Raw genomic sequence first — 25335 nt, 5'->3', positions numbered from 1 at the left:
TTATGTATAAGTGAATCACTTTGCAGTACACCTGAAACTAACACAACATTGTAAATCAATTATACTCCAATATAAAATAAAATTTTTACAAAATATTTAAATAAAAAATGAAAATATAGTGAAGTTACAACATACATAGGTCTCAGAATTTCACTTGTTTTGACTGTAACTCTTTTGCAAAAGAATACAAATTATGTTTGTCTTATTGGTTGACTGCAGATGTTTTCAAGGGCAAAATGGAAAACTATTCAGTGATTGATTCTTTATTTTTATTCTGATCTTCATTCAAAAATCACAAACAGGGACTTCCCTGGCCGTCCAGTGGTTAGGACTCTGCATTTTCACTGCCGTGGGCCCACCTTCAGTCCCTGGTCCGGGAATAAGATCCCACAGCCGGGAGGCACAGCCAAAAAAAAAAAAAAAATCAAAAGCAGTTCTAATTGTCATACTTTTCTGACCTACAACACATTATTTCGAGTTATCCCTGTGATAGATGGAGCACATTTAATTTTTTGTAAGCAAAACAGAATCTATTTAACGCCCTATGATCAGCTGAATATTCACACAGTTCTTCTTCACAAGGCTAACCAGTGCTCTTCAGGTCAGGAAATGTAGCTCCACTTCACGTTCTTAAAAACACTTATTTTTAGTTATGTTCAAACTTCAACCTCTGCAATAAAGTCCAGAAATACATTTTTTCTATTTCAGGAAATTTTTTTTTAAATAGAAATAGAAATAACTCCATAAATAAATTTCAAAAGGTAAACCTAAATATAACATTTTATTAAAAGTTAAGTCACCAGGAATTCAAACACTCAATGTGCAAAACATAGAGCTTTTGGAACGTGGACTTATAAACAGTACATCTTCCCAAATAAATGGTAGAAAGGAAATATATTAGAATTTATAAATAGGAGACTTCAACGTTAGTCCAGAGTTTAGAAACAGTTGTTGGTATACAATCATTTTTTAATAAATAAATACAAAGGCTGATGTGTGGGACTTCTTGCGTGAACAATAGTCCTGTGTTCAATCAGACTGATGCTCTGCCCCAGTAGTTCTCAGATGATCAATTTACTATTGGTGATTTAAGATAAGCAGAGCACTGCTCAGAACCTGGAGTAAGCAAGCAGGAAAGGCCCATGGGGAGTAGGTAGCGAGCGGAGAGCTGGTGGAGCAGAGGTGTCCACCATGCAGCTAGGAGAATGCAGGTGCCAGCCCCCAGGCAGTCTCCTCTCTGCTGCACAGCTGTGTCTTAAGCTTCCTACTTTTCCCATCCAATATCATGTCTCCCCTCCATTGCTAATCTAAGACCTCCAGCATAATTCCTGCACCTGCATTGAAATATTCAATGCAGCATTATTATTTTTATGGATTGAAATCACCTAATCCTCCTCCTTTTCTTCCCCCCCCACTCGCCTCTCTCTCTTGCTCTCATTCTCTCATTGTTTCTCTCTTGAACACACACACAAACCTATCTCCTTCTAGGGGCTTCTGATTTGCCTTAAAGTTTTAGGTTGACACGACACAGATCCAAGTCACCAATACTAAATGGCTTCTCATTTTTTTCTAAGAAAGATGTTTAGAATCTGTCTGCTATACCCTCAGGCCTTCTAAATTACATGTGGCTATGGCCAGCAGATGCTAAAGGCCGGTACTAAGATCTGTGAGGACGTGGGCCTGGGAATAATGGAAGCAGGAACTTATTTGCACGAATATTTCGAAATATTTCATGAATATGTCTGATCAAGATAACAACCTGAAATAAGTGTCTGAGAGAAAGGTATTCCCACATACTACTTACTTTGGGTATCAAGAAGGATCAAAATTATTTACTATAAAGTCTGCTTTCTTAAATATACAGATGATATGGGAAGAAAATATAAAAGGCGGCAAAAATACAAAGCACATTATTGGTTTTATCATCGTTTTCATTGGAAGGCTTATATAACTATAAATGAAATTGGAATAATATTAAACACTGCAATTTTAGCCCCACCTAAACTCAAACTTATTTTGAATAAACCATTTTAAATGTGACAACTTATTCACAGTAGTAATTTATGACTGAAATTAATACAGTATGTTTTTATTTTTTAAGAAAAGATTGATCACACCTAAAGCTTGGTCTAAGCAGTTCACTCTCCAGAAAAGATCACCTGACATGAGTTTTAAATCAATGAATATTTCACTACAACTATAATACACAAGCCTGAATTCTATTTTTTTTTTTTTGCCAAAAAAAAATAAGATTTGTCTCTTGCAAAGCTAACATTTTAAGCCTATTTTCCAGATCTCAACTAGGATTAATAATTCTAAATTAATACCAAAGTGAATGATAACCAATAAACAATACACTGTCAGAACAATATTGATACCCACCCCCATACCCATCTTCTAAATGCCTCATTGCTCTCCTATCCTAAGTGCCCCGGAGGGCCTCTCACTGACCCTCACCTATCTACCTGCCTATCCATACACAGCTCCCCAGAACCCTCCTTCTGTCTTGTGAGAGGTTCTGATTATGCCAGGCTGGAACACCTCCGGGCCCAGCTCCAACCACTTCAGGATAGTTCAGAAAGAAACCAAAATAAATAAACAAAACCAACCAAAATAATTATACATCAAAATGGAAAAATATAGTATATTTTAACATATTTAAAAGTTATCAATTAAAAAATAATGATAATACTGAGATAGATGACTTGCGATTTGTCATATTGGCAAAAGTTCGTAAACTTTTATGCCCAGTTTTAGTCATGTGACATAGGCACCATCGACTCCCTACTAGTAGTTATAATAATTTGACAATCTGTACCAAGAATCTTAAAAGAGTTCATCCTTTTAACTGAATAACTTTCTTTCTAAAACTGCATTATAAAGAAATACTCAGAGATGTGCAAAAGAGATTTATTTACAAAAATATAATTCACAACATCTTTTCCATAATAAAAGAAAACAACCTATATGGCCAGTATTATATAATAGAAAATATATTCCACTAAAAGGTATCAATTTTTCTAAGGTTATTTAATAAAATAAGACAATTGTCCATGAATGTTATGAAGTAAAACAAAAGTAATATAAAAATTATGTGATCGAAAATAAGGTGCAGTAATTTATTCATTCATTAACCATACACTGACATCTAGTATGTGATAGTAACAAAGTAACAAAGATGATTAAGATAACCCCTGACTAAAGATGTTCACATTTCAACAGTAAGAGACCTATAAAATATCAAAAAGAAAGTTACAGGTACTTCAGTGGAGGCACATACTGTAATACGTACACAGGGTTCAAAGAAAAGGAAATCAAGTATCGTCTGTTAAAGTGCTACCACAAATCAGGAAGAAAGATCACAAAAGACTTCACGAGGAAATGGTGTCTGAGCTGAGTCTTCAGAGGAGAGCAATTTTTGGAAGCCATAATCTTCTACTCGTAGAGTTATAGCTACCTGTTGCTTATGTACCAAGAACTTCAAATAAGATATTACATTTTACTACACACAACTATCCTTCCCTTTCTGTGTGGTTGCCTATGAGGGTATAGAAAAATCACAGCTCACTTACTGTAGGAGGATTTTCACAGCCTTATCATCACAGACTTACAAATGCATCAAATTACATTTTACATGAAGGGGAGCTCTAAGAGTTAACCACACTGAATATTAGAGTAAGCACCAATATATCATCAAGTAAGACAGAGCTAAGACATTCTTTAAACACAAATGAGTTACTTTATGTAAATCTGGAACTTGCTCACTTGCTTAATTCCTGGGTCTAATGGAGATACAACTTACTTCCTGACACAAATTTTCATTGGTTTTCCCACTAAACCCCAAAGAACGTTCATACGTACCAAAGCATAATGGTGTAACACATGGTTCAAGGTAAATATGGCTGGGAGTTGGATCTAATAACCAATTACAGTTATTTGATATTTCTGGGTTCATGTCGAAGTTGGGGTTTGTGGAACAGTGGGCTGGACAAGGAAGGTGAACTAAACTGACCATTTGTTTAAACTATGAAACCGAAGAACATGGAAAAGTAACTTGCTAGGATTAAGGTCAGAATTTGGAATCCAAGTAGACATTATAAGAGGCCAAACAAGGAATTAGAAACCAGGTAGAAAGTGCAGCTGTTGCATAAAGCTGGCAGGTTGATGAAGGAAGAAACAGAACTGACAGGAATCACTGAGGTTACTGAGGATACCAACAGGGAATTACTGTAGTTTTCACAGGCAGGGAAAGAGCTATTCACAATATAAAATCCATTTAGATGGTTAATTTACACTTTTGTGACTCTACCATTCATGCTATCCCTACATTTCGTCTCTCAACTCTCAGATATTTACGCATCCTTTCAAGCCCAGCTTAACTGTAAATCCTCCATTAGGCCTTTCCCTCCTGGTCCTTGCCCTTCTCCAGCCCAGATGAACTGATCACTCCCTCTTCGGTGTCCTTAGAACACTTCAAACATGCCTCCTCGATAGCCCCACTTACACTGATTTATGGCTGTTGTGTTTCTGCATCTCTTTAAAAGATATGAGCTCATCACTGACCAAGGGACCGGTCCTGTGTGTCTATATTTCCCCACTGCTAGAAGAGGATCTAGACCAGAGTTGAAAATGTTCGTGCAGTAAATAATGGGGCTCGAAGGAGACCACACCTACTGCTGATATCACTAACATGTTTGTAATAGATTAAAACAGGGAAGGGGGGAGAATAGCTTTGCTTGGAAGATGAAATAACAACACTTTGTCTACCGCTTAAATTTATCTGTCCATCCTAGATGCATTAATATGATGCAACACATAATAAAAGAAATATTACACACATGTACATGTAGGCACAATCATTGAAGATGTTAGCACAGCCCTAGAATGGTTTAATTTCAACTCTCAAAGGTGTGGATGTGAGTAGAATGATATAGATTTCTGTAAATTTTTGAATGCAGACAATCATTTAGAAAAATACTGCCACTTTTAAATGTCTTAAAAGTACACAATTAGGGGCTTCCCTGGTGGCGCAGTGGTTGAGAGCCCGCCTGCCGATGCAGGGGACACGGGTTCGTGCCCTGGTCCGGGAAGATCCCACATGCCGCGGAGCGGCTGGGCCCGTGAGCCATGGCCGCTGACCCTGCATGTCCGAAGCCTGTGCTCCGCAACGGGAGAGGCCACAGCAGTGAGAGGCCAGCGTACCGCAAAAAAAAAAAGTACACAATTAAATGAGAAAGACTAAAAGACTCCTTAAATATGGCTTAATTCAGCATCCTACCAATGAAAAACTTCTTGCAGAACTTCTTCATAATTCTAATCAGCAATAAATTTTTGTTCACAATGAAGACTGGCACACTTCAGCCTTCTGAAGACATTTATGCATCACTATAAACTACAGATTAAATTATGTGCAGTATGATGTTATTGTTAAGTACATCTTATTGGATTACAATATTTTAAAACTTGGTGATTTGTGTGTAATGTCTCTTCTGTCCATTAAGCAGACTTTAAGACACCGAATTTCCTGTGCACATTAACCAAGAGAATTATCAAATACACACACACACACACACACACACACACACACACAAAACAACTTAAAATAAGGACATGTACTGTACAGAAGTTAGTAAAGACCTTCAAAATAGAAAGAATAGTCCACATTTTCCTCCAAGTAAAATTGCTATCTGGTTGTATACTTTATACTTAAGGAGTTAAATGCTTCTACAATGTACTCATGACACATTCAGGAACTAATCATCCACTTTGTCAAAAGCGATTTTTGATATTGGTCCAATATTTAGGAAGAGATAAGCTTAGGTCTGAATTCAAGTTAAAAATCCTATCACACTGGTGATAGGAGGAACCTACCACATAAAATCCCTGAACACTTTAGGGGTAAAAATCCCTAATTTTTATCTCCTTCATCACATGTCCTAAGATATATAGTGTCTTCAGAAAAGTCATTTTCGAAGTACAAGAGACAGAATGAGAATGTTCCAAAGCCTATTTACTGTAATGTTTGCAAAGAATTTCATTTGAATAAATTTACACTAGTTCTTTTACTTTCAATAATAAATTATAGCTCATTTCACAGCTGTATCCCATACAGTAGTCCACACTGAATATATCATAGTTTAGCTGCCTAGAGACAAATATAATGATGCTGGCAGGTTTTCACTTCGTCTCTTTCTGGGAAGAAAAGAAAAGGAAAACTACAGCTGGAATGCAAGTCTCCCTGTGCAGCACACTGCAAGTCAGCATTTCTATTGTCAATAATATCCCTATTCAAGAAATTACTTCAGTTAATATACTTGGAAAATGATTCCCTGAAATTAAAGGTGGAGTGCAATATTGTACCGAAGCACAACACAGATGGTCAGTCCAATTTTTTTCAGTGTAATACTTTATTTTCTATTGTATCAAACTAAGGCCAACAAAAATGAAGTTAAATTTAAAGGCAAATCTTTACTCCTTAAGGAAAAAATACAAACTGTGATACTTTTATAATAGGTCATTATATTGATAGTTTACATAATATAAACCAAATCACTAATGTATCTATATGCTTGGTTTCCTTAAGCTACAAGGAACCACAGAATGAGTGGAAAGTAATGGGAGAGAGGGATAGGAAGAGCCTAGGAGTAAAGAAAACTTTAAAGAGAGAGTGAAAGAAACTTGAGACTACTTAGGAGAGGGAAAGGAGATTATGTGTAAGTGTGTGCGCACGTGTGCGTGCGTGCGTGTGTGTGTGTGTGTGTGTGTGTGTGTGACAGAGAGTTCTGTGGGGTATTTGGGGAGATGTAAAGAAGATTTGGGATGTTTCATTGTATGGTGTTCAGTATAAACTCCTGTGTGACGCTGTCAACAAAATCTACAGTCTAAATCCATATAACACTCTAAAAAAAAAAGAGGAATAAAAAAGGGCAACATCAATATACTGAAATTAAATATTGAGTTATGACTTGAAGCAGTAGTTCATACTTTTCAATGTTAAGATTCACTGCATCACGGAACAATATGAGAATATGCTTACATTTGATTACGGGGCAATCAATGGTTTAGAAAAAACATGTCACTATTTTATATCACAATAATGAAAACTATGAGAGTAAATGTTGAAATCTCAAGGACATTGTCAAACGCTCAATAAAGATACCAAATAGTCAAAATAGTTACTAAAATACAAATCTGTAATCATTTACTGTATCTCCCGATACTTGTTTTAAAGTGTTAAAACTAAATTTCTGTTATTGCCTAGTAATTATACCACATAATGCTAATTTAAATATTTGAAGCTTACTCTTCACAAAACCCAAGAAAATTTTCCCTATCACCTCTTCAATTAAAATATTAGGCATATATTTTAAAGTGTGCTGTATAAAATTTTTATTTTTGTGTATGTCATAGCATAAAAGACAATAAGATATTTGTCCTGGCTGCTAGTGTTATACTAAGAGTGTGGCTTGGGTCAAATTACTTGACCTCAGGTACCTTGGTTTACTCTTTCAATAAAAGAGAAGGGCATTACTTCTTGCCCTACATTAATGAAGAAACCGTGAGAATTCAGTAAAAGAACACGTGAGTATGAGTGCTTAGAGAACTGCAGAGCACCATGAAAATACAAGCAGGTATTGTTATTACATACACTAACTTGTAGAAACCAAATGGGCAACTTCTAAAATGCATTAACATTTAAATTTTTCATTAGTATCACGTAGGTTTTTCTGTGCATTTTAAATACATGTGATTAAGTAATCCACTCATTCTTTAAGTCATCACACCTCTCCCATCCCAACTACTTTTTTTCTTTACTGAAGCTTCACTATATGATCAGATTAAAAACCCAAAAGAAGCTTCTTCTAGGCATCCTATCAAGTGTATTCAAGATCTTCCTCCTAAATGTGCTTTTATTCTTATGAAATAGGTTCCCTACAGCACTTTCCTATATTTCACAACTACTTACCTTCTAATTACACAAGATATTTTTATTGGAATTTTAATGTATTTTCTCAAATGATAATTATATCATAATTGAAGTTCCCGGAGAACACTGAGTTCAAAAAACTATGGCTCAAACAGTCTGGCAGTTCCTCAGATGATTAAACATAGTTCTCATAAGACCCAGCTATTCAACTCCTAAGTATATATTCAAGAGAAATGGAAGTACATGTCCACACCAAAACCTGTACGTGAATGTTCATAGCATTATAGCCCAAAAGTGGACACAACCCACATATCTATCAACGGATGAATGGATTTTAAAAATGTGGTATATCCATACAAATGGAATATTATTCAGCATAAAAAGAAATGAAGCACTGCTACATGCTATAACATGAATGAACCATGAAAATATGCTAAGTAAAAGAACCCAGTCTCAGAAGACCACGTAAGGCATGATTCTATTTATATGAAGTGTCCAGAAGAGGCAAAATCTATAGAGATGGAAAGTAGACTAGTACTTGCCTAGGGCTGGGCCTGACAGAAAAGCATGGAGTTTGAGAGCAATGGCTAAGGGTACAGGGTTTCTTTTTGGAGCAATGAAAATGTTCTAAACTGATTGTAGTGATGGATACACAATTCTGTGAATATACTGAATTGTACACATTAAAAGGGTGAATTGCATGGTATCTGAATTATGTCCAGTAAAGCTGTTAAAAATGGCTGTGACAGCAATTCTACTACTCCGCATATGGCCAGTAAAGGTGATTCATCTTGCCTATAATGACACAGTATGGGAATCACTCTTCCCTCTATTTTTCATATCTTTCGTTAAATAATCAAATTGATTTAGCTTGTGGATGATTCTATCAAGAGAGAAAATTACTTCGAGAAGAATGATCTTGAAAGCTCTGAAAACTTTCCTCACGATTTGGGACATCACGATGCCCGTGCTGCTGCAGCGCTTGACCAACCACGGTTCAAAGACCACCTTGTCTGCTCTACAATATTTATTCTCTTCCTGTGGAATTTTCACAACTGAAGCAGTTCAAAGCCAGTTCTCACATAAAACAAGCCAAGGGAACTGAAGAAGTTATATCAAACCTTGCAGTAAGAGAGAGGGTAAGAAATGTATCTTAGCGGCACTCAAAGCTTTCCTTATGAATTATGTGATTCCATAAATCCAAATCCAGTCTGATGACTCTCCCATTAGTGGTGTGTAGTCACCACTGCAAACTGTCAGAAGAAGCTGTTTTATAGAGTGATTGAACCCTATGATCTTCACTGCATTTCTGTGATTATACACACCAGCTCAAGGCAGCAGATACCTTGCTCCAACTAGCTCCTCTCATGCCATAGGGCCTGTTAACTAATGAGAACAAATGAACCACAGCATCTAGTGTGGAGGGAAATACTGATGCTGGCTGGAAGTGGGACTGTTCAGATACCTTGATTTTGGAGTTTCATATATTCTCATGTAAGTCATTCTCTCAAACTCAAAAAAGTATTTTTAAATTATCTTTTCCATCCTATATTTAAGCTTCAGATTTTTAAAGATCTGATATGATGGTCAAGCAAAGGTTGTGAGCTACTACCCCATAATCCAGCTCTGGCTCACTAGACACTGTATTTGGCAGACAATGTTGTCCCTTATGAGATTTTTTTTTTTAAGATGTTGGGGGTAGGAGTTTGTTTATTTATTTATTTTTGCTGTGTTGGGTCTTCGTTTCTGTGCGAGGGCTTTGCCTAGTTGTGGCAAGCGGGGGCCACTCTTCATCGCGGTGCGCGGGCCTCTCACTATCATGGCCTCTCTTGTTGCGGAGCACAGGCTCCAGACGCGCAGGCTCAGTAATTGTGGCTCACGAGCCTAGTTGCTCCGCGGCATGTGGGATCCTCCCAGACCAGGGCTCAAACCCGTGTCCCCTGCATTAGCAGGCAGATTCTCAACCACTGCGCCACCAGGGAAGCCCTGAGAGTTTGTTTTTAATGGAATCCCATCTCTAAATTATGGCAAATAACACACCCTCAGCAGGGTGAGGAGTGGCACAGCTTCTTTAATTAACCAAGTCCCCATAGAGAAGAGTGAGTTCAACCAGCCTTTACCCTATGGCTGGTCCACTTCACTCATTTATATTCTCTGTCACTGACCCCACCAGAGAAATAGTACACAGATTTCAGGTTTATTCATTTCAACATTGGTCTAATCAAAAGTGTAGAGGAAAAAATATCAAATCACCCTTATATATAAACCTGAAAGGGTCTCCACTCTTGAAATAACTGTCTTTAATCAGCATTACTTAAAGACAGCATTGCTCATAGAAAGTTTGCAAGGAGAACAGTTTACTTAACGATTTACTTATACAATCAACAATCTGTTAAATTCGTAAATTCACATATGGCTTCATATTTGCAAATATATTCTTTTATTCTTAGTAATATTTTATCCATCCAAATAGAGTTAGGCTCCTAGATTCCTTAAGTCAAACAACAGTTAACAAAGGCTAAGCTCCGTAGGACGGCCTGCTCACGCTAGTCCACACACGCCCTTCTCCAGACACACCCAGCTCACTCCCTGCTTGCTCCTCATGCCTCAGAACTTCTCGCTGCCCCTGGACACGCATGTCATTTAATTTCTTCACAACTGTTCCTCTGTGCCTGGAATTCTGTCTCTCTAGAGGCTTTGTCCCTTTTGTAAATGGTTTATTTTTCAAACTTGTGTATTATGAAATCTTCCCTTCCCTGTCTCCTTCTGCAAGATAATCACCCCCTTCTCATTCTACATCTATCTATATAGGCTTCTGTTTTTGTAGTAAGTTCACTAACCAATAATTACTTATTTACCCATGATAGGGGACTTCAGAAGGGATGGGTCCATGTGCTGGTTATGTTTGCCCCCAGCACCTAGCTTGGCATGAAACAGGCATTAAGCACTTGCCAGTTTTACTTAATTGAAACTGATCGATACAAACTGATGAAGAAAAAGGTTACCCAATTTTCTTTTCTTTTTTTTTTTTTTTTTACTGTGACTGGAGTCCCTGAAGTTGCATGATGTAGTGGCTCTGAGTAAACTATATTTCCCATAGAAAAAAATACATTAGCTATAACGTATACATTACATACACACACATACAGAATAAAGCAATAGTTAATCCAGATCATTCCACCTGGGTCTGTTATCTGTACTGCCTTAATGATATCACAATCAATGTAAACTATTTACAAGTTAATATTTTATATAAATGATGTTCTCGGACATGCTGGCAGGCAGTGCTATTAGAAGAGAAGTACTTCTTGGAAATTTGTGCAGGGACTGCAGTTTGAAGACTGTTCAGGCACCAGAGGATCAAACACAGAAAGATGGTTAGACATAAAAAGGATCTTAAAATAAAAGCTATAAGTTAGTGGGAGGTAATGCAAGGACTTGTATAATAAGATCTTTTATATGACTAGGCTCTTGATGAATGCTGTATTGGCATAAAATTTTCTAAAATAAAATTTTAACATCAATTTTGTATAATTAATATTTTAGTGAAAAGTATTAGTAATTGCACACATTTTAAAAACTCACCTCTATAAATACCAGGTATAAAACACATGTGAGGAGGTATAAAAATTTCCACAATACCAGATAAATTGTGAAGTTCTGCATAGTCATTTAACCATAAATAACTGCGCTATTTGCATGTGTATGTATGTTGTATGCATTTATGGATCTAGGTGTGTATGCATGTATATGTATGCTTGCAATGGTGTCTTATATTGTTATTGTAATTCTACCATAATTTTATAAATGCTAGAAAATTTTAGAGAATATACAGATAAATGAGTTGTAATGGGCATTAAAATGTTGAATAATCATCTCTCCTCCAAGTTGAGAAACATTTTAATTTCCTTCAAAAGACTCTGAACCACATATATTGAGGTGTGTAAGTAGGATATTTATATATATGAGATGTGCATGTACATATACAGAGCATATACATGACATGTGCACGTTCGTTTACATACAGAGGGAGGGAGGGAGAGAGAGAAATAGAAAACATACTATAGGAGAGGAAAGAGGACTTTGAGAGAGGAAGACTCAGTATTCACTGTACATTCCCTACACCCTTTCACTCAGCATCACAGTCCAGGAAAATCTTGCCAAGAACATTCTTAGGTGTTTCCACACAAAGGAATTTTGGAACACATCGTCCCACTTAAAGAGTCACACCTCCAGCATTCCTTGCATGGCAAAGATATGCACCATCACAAGTAAGAATGAAACACTAAGGCAGAATGTCTCTGTTTTAAAACTACTTTGAACAACTCTGCAAACAGCAAAGCTAAGGGCTTTGCAACTATGCTGGTGGATCTGACAGCAGGTAGAAAGCAGAGCAATGTCAGTTGCAGAGAAGCTTGAGATGCAAATGCAGATCCAAGAAGAAAGAAGAATCAAAACGAAGGAAAGGATCCAGACAGATCCAGGAAACAAACTCCATCCCAGAAAGAAGGCATTCACAGCTCACACCAGGATCACACCAAGTAAGAGAGGACATTTACGAGCACTGATGTGTGCCAGGCATCATCTAAGTACTTTACAGGTTTCTCTCAAGTTATCTTTAAAATAACCTGAAGAGGTAGATACTAACATCTTACCTATGGTATGTCTAAGGAACATGAGACACAGAGAGATTAGAGATCACATTCTTAAAAAATTATAAAATTAGGTCAAGGTTCATGTTTGGCTCAAAAGTCTCTTCTTGAACATTGCCTTTTATTTATTACATACACACACAAATGCATACAAATACATATTTATTTAACTCCTGAGCAAACAGTGCCTCTTTCATTTCAAGCTGTAAGTTCAATTCTCTGCACACACTCTCACTGTGAAGGGGAAGTACCGGAATACAGTGGGTCCCACTGACATTTACAGTTGCACTCTCTGATTTTGGTAGAGAAGACCAAAATTATATTTAAATAGGGAACCCAAAGAGGCACTATCTGTACTCTGATGCCATTCTCTAGCAGGCACATTATAGAACATACTTGCAAACATATCCGTCTACAATACTCAGAATATTCTATTACTGCTATAATAATCCAAGGGATAACTTTTTATCCAGACTGTGTGGCACAATTAGAAAGCCTTGCATTGGCCATATACCATAAGTTAAATGATTGCACCCACATAATCCATGCCTGTGCCTGATACATTTGCTAGGGAAAACTAATCTTCTATCAAGCTCTCTCAATAGAGCAACATCGTGTGCTATATGTCTACCCCCATGCACACAAACTATCCACTTCTAAGTCATTGTCTTACTACCCCCATTTTGGGGGTACTCAGCACTTTGTGTTCATAGCAAGTTCTGTGGGAGCAATCTGAATAGCAGGCTGCCTTGACAACCTGGTTCCCAGGTCAATTTACCAGAGGTTCAGGATAGTGGACCTCCACCGTTTCCCAGAAGTTCAGAAGGATATTGCACCTTGACTTTCTGCCAGCCCATGGCTTCCTCCAGGCAAGAACAAGGAAAAGTGAATATGTAGCTATGTACGTGGTTTATTAACCAGACCAGAGGCAGCTAGAGATACAGCACATTCATAGTGTACTTGAAAATCTCACAAGCTTGCAGGTCCAATTTAACCTTTAATATATCAGTTCATTTTCTTCCCTTTCAAGGTACTGTTCATCACTTCCAAACTCTCTCCCAAGGGTTTTCCCTCAAGGTAGAACAAACTAGACCGAGTTTACACCCATCTCTCCATTTATTCTTTACTTAATTCCCATGTGTGTTTTCTCTTTATATAAACAAATGTACTTAGTGTGGGTCACATCATCAGAACAGCAAGAGGTGGAGTATGTGCAGCACAGGCTGAATTGAGACTTAGAACTCTGTCACAAAAGAGTTCTACTGGCTCTTACTACTCTTATTTATATGATGAAAAAGATGCAGATCCCCTACCAGAGAAGGCATACAGATGACAAATACGCAGATGAAAAGATGATGCTCAATATCGTATGTCACTAGGGAATAGCAAATTAAAACAACAAAATAAAACTGCATGCCTATTAAAACAGCTAAAATTCAAAACACTAGCAAGGATGCAGAGCTATAGGAATTTTCACTCATTGCTGGCAGGAACACAAAATGGTACAGTTTGCGAGACGGTTTGGCAGTTCCTTACAAACTAAACATATTCTTACCATATGATCCAGAGATCACACTCCTTGGCATTTATCCAAAAGAGCTGAAAACATAGGTCCACACGAAAACCTGCACATGAATGTTTACAGCAGCTTTATTCACAATTGCCAAAACTTGGAAGCAACCAGACGTCCTTCAATAGGTAAGTGGATAAACTGTGCTACATTCATACAATGGAATATTATTCAGTGATAAAAATAAATGAGCTATCAAGCCATGAAAATACATGGAGGAACTTAAATGCACATTACTGAGTGAGAACGAAGCCAATGTGAAAAAACTACATATTGTATGATTCCAACTGTATGACATTCTCAAAAAAGCACAAGTATGGAGACAATAAAAAGATTAGTGGTTACCAGAGATTTGGGGGGAGAAAGGGAGAGATGTAGGGATGAACAGATGAAGCACAGAGGATTTTTAGGGCAGTGAAACTACTTTGTATGACACTGTAATGGTCGACACATGTATTGGTGGATATATGTCACTATGTATTTGTCCAAAACCACCCAATGTACATTAGAGTGAACCCTAATATAAACTGAACCTTAATATAAACTACGGACTTTAATTAATAATAATGTATCAATACTGGCTCATCAGTTGTAATAAATGTACCACACTAATACAAGACGTTAATAATAGGGAGAATTGGGGAGAGAAGGAGGCGGTACATGGGAACTCTGTACTTTTTGCTTAATTTTTTATAAACCTAAAATTGCTCAAAAATAAAGCCTATTAAAAACAATTTTTAAAGGAATGCAGATGATTTGCCCATTTTTTTCTCTCCTTGTTTTGTTGCTCTCTCTTATAATGTCTTACTTTCTTGTCTTACTTTCTTTTCAAGTTTTAGCAGTCATGCATAGCTTTCTCCTGAATTTACTGATGTCACTCTATGTGGACCATCTCTCTCTGATGGCTCCTGGAACACGAGCCCCACTGAACTTTATTACATGTGCCATTTGAAAATTACTGCCCTTATAAAGGAGTGTATTTGTGATTTTTCCCCATCTGCCCCTATTTCATTTCTTTTCTCATAGTGTAACTTTGATACAATAATACAGAATCAGTAAAAATGATATCCCAAATATTATGATTTCACATGGTAAATTATGCAAAACACCAATTAGCTCACTAGTTCTTCTGGAAGATGAGGGGACATCCTTTTGGTTAGGTCCAATGACATACTGGAAGCAATAATTACTTTTGGCATCAACTGTTTTAATTACTACCAGGTTTCCCCCACTCTTTCCTTATTGGGTTGTTTTTAATTGTTGTGTCTCTTCCTCCAAATAGAAGTACTTTTCTTGCTGCTTCGGTACCTGGGGATTAAATGCAAATGCCTGTATTTTTTTCATCATTTTAATGCATTCTAAAGTGTCAAGTGTAAAGTTCTGATGAAGGAAATCAGAAAAAATCTCTACCTTATGACCCACTGGAACCTCTAACTCACACTCTATGATGTTCTTGTGATAGGAAAGATATGTTTTCCTGGATGCCACTTCCCCAGGGCTTCTGTCATTAAGGGCCACTCTAATGTGCCTTCATATTAGGAAGCCTAGAGGCTTCCACTCTCTGCTTCCCAGAGAGATCCACTGTCCAGTGTCACCATTCGAACTTAAATCAGAGGCTAAGAGGCTTCATTTCCTCCTAAAAGGATCCAAAGCATATCACACTTCTCCAATAACCTAATCAGAACGTCAGCAGCTCATCCCACCACCAGTTCTTTATATAACAATAAAAGGTAGGAAGAGACCTGGGTATGTGTTGCTCTACAGCACTCTTAATGCCAGTCCTGACTGGGGCCTTCATTATTTTGCAAACCAGGCAGCTACCTATAATTTGCATAAGGAGTGATCCCTGTTACCACAGTCCACTGAGCTATTAAAGCTTCATAAAACCACCTGAGAACTTGACTTTTTGGACCAAATAACCAATAAGCTCTTAATGAATTCTGAGTACTAACTGTGCTATGTATGCTAAGAAAGAAGGGTAGGAAAACAAGACATAAACTGTAGTATGTTTGTTTATTTATTTATTTAAATAATCACCTAAGATGCTAAACAAATCATAAACCACAAACAATTCTACTGTGAAAATATTTAATTTGGAAGGCACTGGTGACAATGTTAACTGCAAGAATGTGAAATTTCAGGTTCCCGAGAAATCCCGAGACACTAAACAAAATGAAGTACAAAAATATCTATTTATATAACTCACCCTGAATTTGTGCTCAAAATATTTTGATGGTCTGTGATCCATGCTGTCTACATATAAGTGCCAAACTAATAAGAAAAGACAAGCCTACAGTAAAATAACATCTCTTTCTAGACTTGTTTTATTTGTTTGTCCTGGTGTCCTTTAGTTGGAGAAAACAGATAAATGTGTTGGATCATTAAAATTCCTTCAAGATATGTCATTTTTAGGAGAGGAAAAGGTAAAGAATGGGAAGAGAACTAATTTTTTTTAATGTTTACTATATTTAGGGTACTGGGCTAGACCCTTTCTATTTACTACCTGTTAAAACTTCACAAATACCCTCTCACTTCAGAACTTCTGTCACCATTCTAAGGTGAGAAAACAAAGTCAGAGAGTTTAAGTAACTTGACCAGTCAGGTAGAGGCAAAATTTAAATAGTGATCCTCAAGTCCATGTTCCTTCCATTCCACAATGCTGCCTCCCTTATAACCTGTGGGAATATCTAGCCCTGTAACTAGATCAATTTGTAATTTCTAGTGCATTTACAAGAAAAGATGCTTAAGAGAAAGCTGAAGTTACTAGCCTTGTTCCAGGTCATAAAATTAAGTAACCATTCTATTATATAAGAGAATAATAGCAATAATATAACCTACCACTTATTGAAGTCCTAATACGTTCAAGCACTCTACTAATATATACATATGTTACCATACTTAATCCTCAGAAAACCCCTATAGAATACATAATATTTATCCATACTGGAGATGAAAGAAAAAGATTCAGGGAGATGAAATAATTTCATAGGTCCCATGGATAAAATATTTCAATCCATGTTCCAGATTAATTGACACTGACGCCCACGCTCTGTCCATCCCTATCTCTGCTCCATCTCTATTCTTCATTTAATGAGCAACCTGTGTCACATTCCAAATTACGACAAATTGTAAGCACAACTGAAATGCAAAACACTTTTTTAAGGATAATGCCACCCTTATGTTACTACTACCTGGTACAACACCCCTCTCTCCTTTGTTATTTAATGAATGGCAGGATTAGGATGGTTATGTTTCCATGTACATTGCAGAATATTTTATATTAGTATAAGTACATGAAAGAAAAAGAAAACACTTGTTTTTATTTTAAACTGAGGAAACAAAGTATTATTTTATGTGCAAGTAACTATGTAAAGGACACAGTGACTGTCAACAGCACTGTCTTGCAATGCATGAACCCTGGTCCAAAGTGTTTAATGTGAGAAGTAATTTCCTTAAGACAAAACTCAACTGTAAATACCCTCATCACCTGATGCTGAAAAAATGGCTACCGTGTATCTTTCTTGGATTTTAGTGTAATTTCATTATTATAAAAATAAATTCAACTACTTCAGTAAGATCTTTTGAAAATATATCTCTATGGCATAAGTTGATAAAAGTTGGTTGTATTCACTATCTTCTGTCTGACTCATGCTTCAATCACATTTTGTTCAATGCACTTAATTTGGAATTGCCAGGTGAATATAATTAGCCATAATTATTATTGAAACAATTCCATATTCAAGAATATTAAAAAGAGGAGAACTGTCTAACACTCACCAGTAACAGTAATTATTCATCTTCCAATAATATAAGTGCTTTACCTCTGCAGGTATGAAATATATTTTTCAAGTATTCAAACAAAGTTACCTTTCAAATGACTATGGCACAAAACTGTTGAAACATTAACTTTTATATTTTAATATCTTATATTTTGGTTTTTTCTCTGTTGAAAAACAACAGTGTAGTAGAAGGACTTAAATACCACTTGCTTATTCACTTTATCAATACTATAACTTCTCCACTATCTGGTTTATTATTCAACTAAGTTTCTAGCTCTATCACTCTACTGAAAATGTCTTTTCCCAAAACAGTGTTAATTATCTTACCAGTTCCTCCTCTTACTTGATCTTTTCTGAACTATTTCATAACCCCTTTCCAGACTCTTGGAAATGTTTTATACTTTTTGCCCCCATCCCCTTCATAAGATATCTTCTTCATTTAGCACTACTGGCATTTTCTCTGGACCTGTTCTGACCATACTTTCTCAGGCTCTTTCACTACTTTCTCTCCCATACTGACTCTTAAATCTCAATATTCTCTGTGAAGTATCCTGGCCCCTCTTTTCAATATTTTTGTTGTTTTAATGATCCCTCCCACTACCATGCCTTGAAATATTATATATGTATTGAGTTCCAAGCCTATACCTTCAGCCTAACACTTTCACCTAAACTGCTCACCCATTCACTAATTCCTCTATTAGCTGACTGAATTACTGCTACCTCAAGTTCAGTATATCTGATACTGAGAATTAAACTGGTATTCTTTCTTCCCCAACCACAAGAACACTGTTCTTCCTTCTTTCATATCCTCTGTCTCAATCAAGTAACTGTGTGCAGACATGATGCAGATAGCATTACTTCCACCTCTCCTTGGCAGACACCGTGTCCCCTGCACTCCAAACCTGAGCTAACACTTCTGCCATGTGCCCCCAGCCCTCCTCTACTCATCCTTCACTATAAGTGGTTTGTTCCCCTTTGTCTCTCAGTCCCTCTCCTCAGTGACCTCCCGGCCTCTTAATTTACCTTTCTCCCTTCTGGGTGAAGAATATATCAATCCTCTGCTCTAAGGTTATAATGGTTTCCACCTGCTTACAGGTTACACTCTAACATCTTTACCATAGTGTGAAGGTTTTCTTACAATCTGGCCCAACTCATCTCATTAGCACTACATCCATTCATTCCCACCACATATTCTGGACTTGAGCTGCAGTACTTCTAAGACCTAGGAATATTGTCATGCCTTGTCTTTTTATTTTTTCTCTCTATCAGCTACACAACTTCTCTGCTCTCACAGTGTTTTGTTCATGAGTATGGTATACCACGTTGTAATTGTTGTGTATTGTTCAACTGTAACTTTCTTGGGGGCAGGGACAACAAAACCCTAGCCAGCCTCTACCACAATGACTTCAAATAATTCACACAGTGAGTCCTCAACAACTCTTTGTTGTGACTGACTTAATAAAACATTCATACAATATACCTTACGCATTAAACGTTCATATATATTATGTACATATATATGTATATATACGTTAATATACTATATATGTGTATAGATGCATACATGTACGTTTATGGTGTATGTATGTGCATATGTGCACATAATTTAGGGCTGAAAAGGCCTTTAAATACCATCTTTTCTAATCAATGAATATCACAAAAAAGGAAACCAAGAACTAAAGTAGTTAAATGACCTAGCTAACACTCTAAAGCTCGTTAGCGACAAACACAGTGTTACAGTTCCTCTCTTAGCTCCTCATCCAGTGTACCTTTCACTACATCACTTTAACACAATGATCTCACCAACAATGTGATTCCAAATAATCTGCTCTACCAAGACCAAGCTTATCCCACTAGAATCTTGGACTGTTTCACCTCATTTTCTCTCTCAAATCACTGCCTGACTCTTTATTTTCATCAAATGAGGAACGCTTATGATTCTGTCATCCCTATATCTTCATTTACAGTGTATTCCTCTCCTTTAAATATTCCCTATTTCCTCCAATAACTATTCTCAGTTCCTTTATAGATATGGTGAAGTCTCCTTTCCCTCTGGAAAAAAATAAAGAGGTCATTATTTTGCTCTCCTGTCTAATTCACCATTTTTTTCATCAAACCAAGGTTCACCATCAAAGAGATTACATTATTCTCATCATACTACCTTATATTTGTACATGCACATAACTTTGAAGTTTACAGATTACTTTCTCATCACTCACTCATTTGATCTTCCTAATACTACGAATAGTCAGGAGAAGGTCCCATTTACAGGCAGCTGAATAAACTGGGGGTCAAAAGTTAAGTGACATGCCAACATTCCTAGAGCTAGCGAGCGCTGGAACTGGCACTGGAACCAAGGTCTCCATATCCTTGCTCCTGAGAGCTTTCCACTATCTTAAACTGTTTATTGGCTTAAGTTGCCACCATGACATTTATATTGACGTGTATTGGCACCTCAGATGCTGCACAGTGGATGTTGCCTAGCCTCTTCTTTGATCTGAATTACTGCTTGGCTCTTGTTACTTTAACAGTACAAATTTCAACAGGGCAAGTACTGTTTTGTCCAACACTTACTTACTTGAGAAGCTCTTACCGAGCATCCAAATAACACCATTTAATGGTAAATTATAGTTTGACTAGTGTTTGTTATGACTGAGCTTCTGAAAATTAAAACCACGGCTTCCGCTAAATTAGAGATCTTCTTTATTTTAAATTGAAAAAATCCATTTGATTTCATCTGCATCCCCTAATCAACTGATCTTTAAACTGCAAGTGGTAACAAGAATGGCTAACACTAACATCCAAATGGCTTTTCTAAACGTGTGTTTATGTGTGTTCTTTCATGCAAGATTCTGAGGCAAATTCTGTACTCTGGCTTTAAATAAGTTTCTATTCAATCTCCTCACTAAGTTGTTAGATAGATGCAACTTCTTTAAAAATTCAGGGTATCAGTGTAATTGTAGAGTAGACTGATCTGTCTCTGCATGGGGGACTACAGACAGCTGAAGCCAGGAAACAGACACACTCACTGTAACTTGGTTGTGATCCCATGACCAATATATACTTTCCCTCCTGTCTACTGCATCCTTCTCGTAATGTCTAGTCATTGCCAAGAAACTCTTAATTCATTCCTAGCACTAAGCAGTAAGAATAATGTTTCCCACTTTCTTCTTATAAACCTGAAGTTTCAGGTCTGCTGAAGAATTCTGTGTCCTTTAGAGGAGAAAGGAGCCTCAGGAGAGGGAGTGGTAATTCCTCATTTGGTATTGTTTTCCTGCCTGTCACTGCCTCACACCAGGACCTCTAGTCAGCACTTTGCTGGGAGATTCTGAGGGACAATTAGTTGCTGCTTTTGTTGGCTGGTTGAAAACAAAGCAAAAACTTTTTCAAGGCAGGAGAAGTTAAAACCTAAACATCCTAACAATTGCACACTTTAAAAATCCCTCAATTCGCTCATTAAGAATCGAGATTCACAAGGTCTCAGTCAGCTCACTGCAGCCCCATTTGCCTTCAACTGTCAGAACTGCCCTCACTTGGCTTGTTTCCACGTGTCCCACATAAGCTGTACCTTAAATGTAACTCTATATCCATATATATCATGGCACAGAGTGAACTGTTTGCCTAAACACAGAATAAAGACCGGAGTTAAATGTTTGCTAGAAATATATTTAAGAAAGTCCTAGTAGAATGAGAACGCAGAGGTTAAAAATATTGCACGTAATTACGAAAGCGCAACGTTGGTTGCCCTCATTAACTACGGAGCTGTGAAAGAAATAGTCCAGTGACTCACTAATGCTTTTTAGTTGTTAGGTTTTTCTTTCTAACAGCATCGGCCATGACCTAATTTGCTTCCTAAGAATTGTACTTTTTTACCTTAGGGTCCCAGTACCCCCCGTTCATCAGAAGCACAGGGGTCCCTCCTGAAGCCCAGCAGTTTCGTAAATGTGGACCCAGATGGGAAGATGGGAAGCAGGGGCAACTCCGTCCCACTTACCGGTCTTCCACAGATAGAGGGTGGGTGCCTCCGCCGCGCCCGGCGCCGCAGCCCCACAGGCGCCCAGGCACAGCAGCAGCGGCAGCAGCAGCGGCAGGACGGCCGGGCGCGGGCCCGCAGCGTCGGGGCTCCGGGACGTCGTGCGCCTCGCTTGCAGCCCCATGCCGCCCGCAGCCGCTCCAGGGTCCAGGTCCGGGACGCGGTTGGCAGGGAATGTTCCTTTGCCCTCGGAATGTCTTCCCAAGTACAGAACGCAAAGCTCTCCCCGCTATTGTTCTTGTCAGATGAAAAGGAGGGAAAGCGCGTTTAACACCAGGGAACAATAGGTTCTGCGGTGGCCGTGGCTGCCGCCGCCACCGCCACTAGCGGGGATGCTGCTGCCGCTGCCATTCCGCGCAGAGTGGCAGGTCCTACAGGCGAGGGAGGCAGCCGTCCGCAGGGGGCCCCAGCTGACGGAGCAGGTCCCGAGGTCCGGGAGGCAGCGCAGCCCCCGCCGCTGCCAGCTGGAGAGAGAGGAGGGGGGCGTGAGCCGATAGGAGCACCGAGGGAGCCGCAGGCAGGGGGAGGCGAGAGAGCCAGGGCAAGAAAGAAGGCGAGCGAACGGGAGCGGGGGCACCCACAGCCAGCACACCCGCCAGAGAACTCCCGTGCACATGGCGCGGTGAAATATGTTTGGACGGATACACCACTAAAAAGAATCATCACCCGACAGGCTTCCGCATGACAAATAACAGGCTCTGAAATTCATCGTCACCCAAGGAGTCAAATGCTAGCTGTAGTGGCATGTTCTTCTTAGCATATATTTATGTACGCAAAGCATCAGTGTTTATCATTTATTTTTAAGCCGTGGCTTCTGAATTACTTTATGTGGGGAGCAGTATTTATGATCAGATGTGAAAAACGTAGGAAAACTGCAGAGATGTTTACTTGCTGTTGAAAGGCACTTAAACTCTTTTTTAAATCTTTCCTTTTTAACTTAAAGGAATCTATTCCCAATAAAAATATAAGCAGTATTGATCTACGGTTACAAATCAAAGTACACTGTCTTTTAACAGCCTTTAAAACTGAATTAGTATTAATAAGTATCCACAATGATGTCTATTAGACGGATAACATTTTACAAAAACTAATCATGAAATTATATTTCACCTATGAAGTTAATAAAAGTGCTATCCCTTTATCTACGCTCTGTCAAAAATATGCTACCTTTAAGGATCCACACAGTTCTGAGTAAAATTAAAGAACAAAGTGAGTTTCCTTTATTTGTGTATCTCCAAATTAGTAAATTATTTACTTAAAAATCCTTGACACTAATGTCTCTTAACAGATACTGCAGAAAAATGCCTTTATAATCTATATAATCTAATGTGCTTGGGCCTTTTGTTCTTTGTGTTTTCACTTTCTTAAACCAGTAGCAATAAAGGAATGTGTGTGAAGTCAGACAATGCTTTGCCCTTTCTCTTTCTCTCTTCTCCCCAATACTAACCCTTTACTAATTCATTTCCTAGTAAAACTAAAATGGTATCGAGGCATTTAGCCAATTAAAAACTGGGCAAAAAGAAAGCCAAAGAAAACTATTCACATCCGGTCAGCAATATCTGGCCAAATAAAATAAAATTTAAAAAGCAGGAAAACTACTCTTTATGAATTTGCTCCATCAGCACAGCCAACCCAAGAGTTTAAAATGAGGAACCTACTGTTTCTGAAAGAGGAAACCTTCCATAAAGCTCTCTTGGGACTCCTGTCGTTTTGCAGATCATTCCAGACACAGCCCTGCTGCATGCATTAGATTAAAAGCAGGTTTTGATCAAATAATTCCCAGTTCCTGCCTATTTAAGTATTCTGACATCAGAGGAAATTAGCAATGTTGAAGGTTGCAAATTTGGTCCTTATTTACTTTCCACTCTGTTAGGCCTCTAAGAGGGAATTAACAGCTCAGAGAGCCCTAGCTCTGTGAGTCTGTGATTAGGAGAGAAAATCTAGCGTGGATTACTGTTTCTTCACTGGTGAAAAATAGGCAACAATCAAAAGATTATAGGTTGATAAGGGATACAAAAAAGCCTGATTCCAACTTATGTGTGGCTCCCTGAAGGAGCACTTGTTTCAACAGTTACACCGAGGAAGAAAATAGAAAATAGGAATTGTATGGCTTCCTTGGGTCTGTCTTCTTAGGGAACATGCTGTAATACCACTCTACAATGGCAGTGTTTTCCTATCCTGTTTGTTTTTATTTCTCAGCTACTGTTAGGGTGCTAAACCCTAAAACCATCTAATTCGGGCACAGAGAGCATTTAAAATGAAGTACTCTGTTAATCAGCCCATTCTAAGCATTCTTGGGAAGTCCCAGATCAATCCACCAAGTAGAATCTCATTAAATAACAGAAGACAGAGAATCTAAGGAGTCAAGCTAGTACAATTTGATGTGCAGGATAATTACTTAGCCCTTTGAAAAGCCATCAGATGCTATACCTAATAGCTTAATATCAAAAGAAAATTTAAGATTCTGATTTTTATATTTATCCATAGTTGTGTAATAATTACTCAACTGGTCAAGAGTTTAAACATCATAGCTAGAACTTCAAGCATTATACAGAACAACCAGGGACCATTTCACAACTAGGGTTACTGTTCTGCTGTAGTGTTTGAAACTAGCCAACAATTGGTTTCCTTCTTTTACTTTCAATTTATACAATGTTTAAAGATCACTGCCATTTGCAGCAACATGGATGGACCTAGAGACTATCATACTAAGTGAAGTCAGACAAAGACAAATAAGATACCACTTATATGTGGAATCTAAAAAAATGATACAAATGAACTTATTTATAAAACAGAAACAGACTCACAGACACAGAAACTTATGGTTACCAAAGGGGAAAGGTGGAGAGGGATAAATTAGGAATTTGGGATTAACAGATACATAATACTTTATATAAAATAGATAAACAAGGGCTGACTATACAGTAATAGGAACTATATTCAATATCTTGTAATAACCTATATTGGATAAGAGTTTGAAAAATAGATATATACATATGTGTATGACTGATTCACTTTGCTGTACACCCAAAACAGTGTAAATCAACTATATTTCAATTTAAAAGTTTTTTAAAATTTTTAAAAGAGTTAATAAAAAAATCACTCTAGATACATACACATGTACAATTAGTAATAAAGATACCACTGGACAAGGTTACAGAAACTAAGTCATAAACATTTGTCTCCGCCAATGCCACACATCTGTTCTATAACAATGTCATTATTGCGCTCGAGGACAAAAATGTATGGGTCTCTGAGGACACAGAAATGATATATATTTTCAGATACATGTTCCTTTGTGAAAGCTATAGTGTCCAGTCAGATAAATCCTATCAATAAAACTGATAGATTACAAGAGATAGCAAGACATAGCA

The 25335-nt window shown here is 37.7% G+C and overlaps 1 protein-coding gene across 1 annotated transcript in view; it reads right to left on the bottom strand.

Annotated features, from left to right (window-relative positions):
* Nucleotides 1-22463, bottom strand: part of THSD7A (thrombospondin type 1 domain containing 7A) — a 452500-nt gene extending 430037 nt beyond the window's left edge. Inside the window, exon 1 of the mRNA XM_067746269.1 lies at nucleotides 21923-22463. Coding sequence (XP_067602370.1) covers nucleotides 21923-22085 — 163 coding nt within the window. The 5' untranslated portion in view covers nucleotides 22086-22463. The remainder of the gene's footprint in view (nucleotides 1-21922) is intronic.
* Between the last annotated feature and the right edge of the window lie 2872 nt (nucleotides 22464-25335).

Source organism: Pseudorca crassidens, chromosome 8 (assembly GCF_039906515.1).
Source record: "Pseudorca crassidens isolate mPseCra1 chromosome 8, mPseCra1.hap1, whole genome shotgun sequence".
NCBI classification, from domain to species: Eukaryota; Metazoa; Chordata; class Mammalia; order Artiodactyla; family Delphinidae; genus Pseudorca; species Pseudorca crassidens.
Note: the sequence above shows the minus strand (reverse complement) of the source record. Positions and strands in the feature narration are given on the sequence as shown.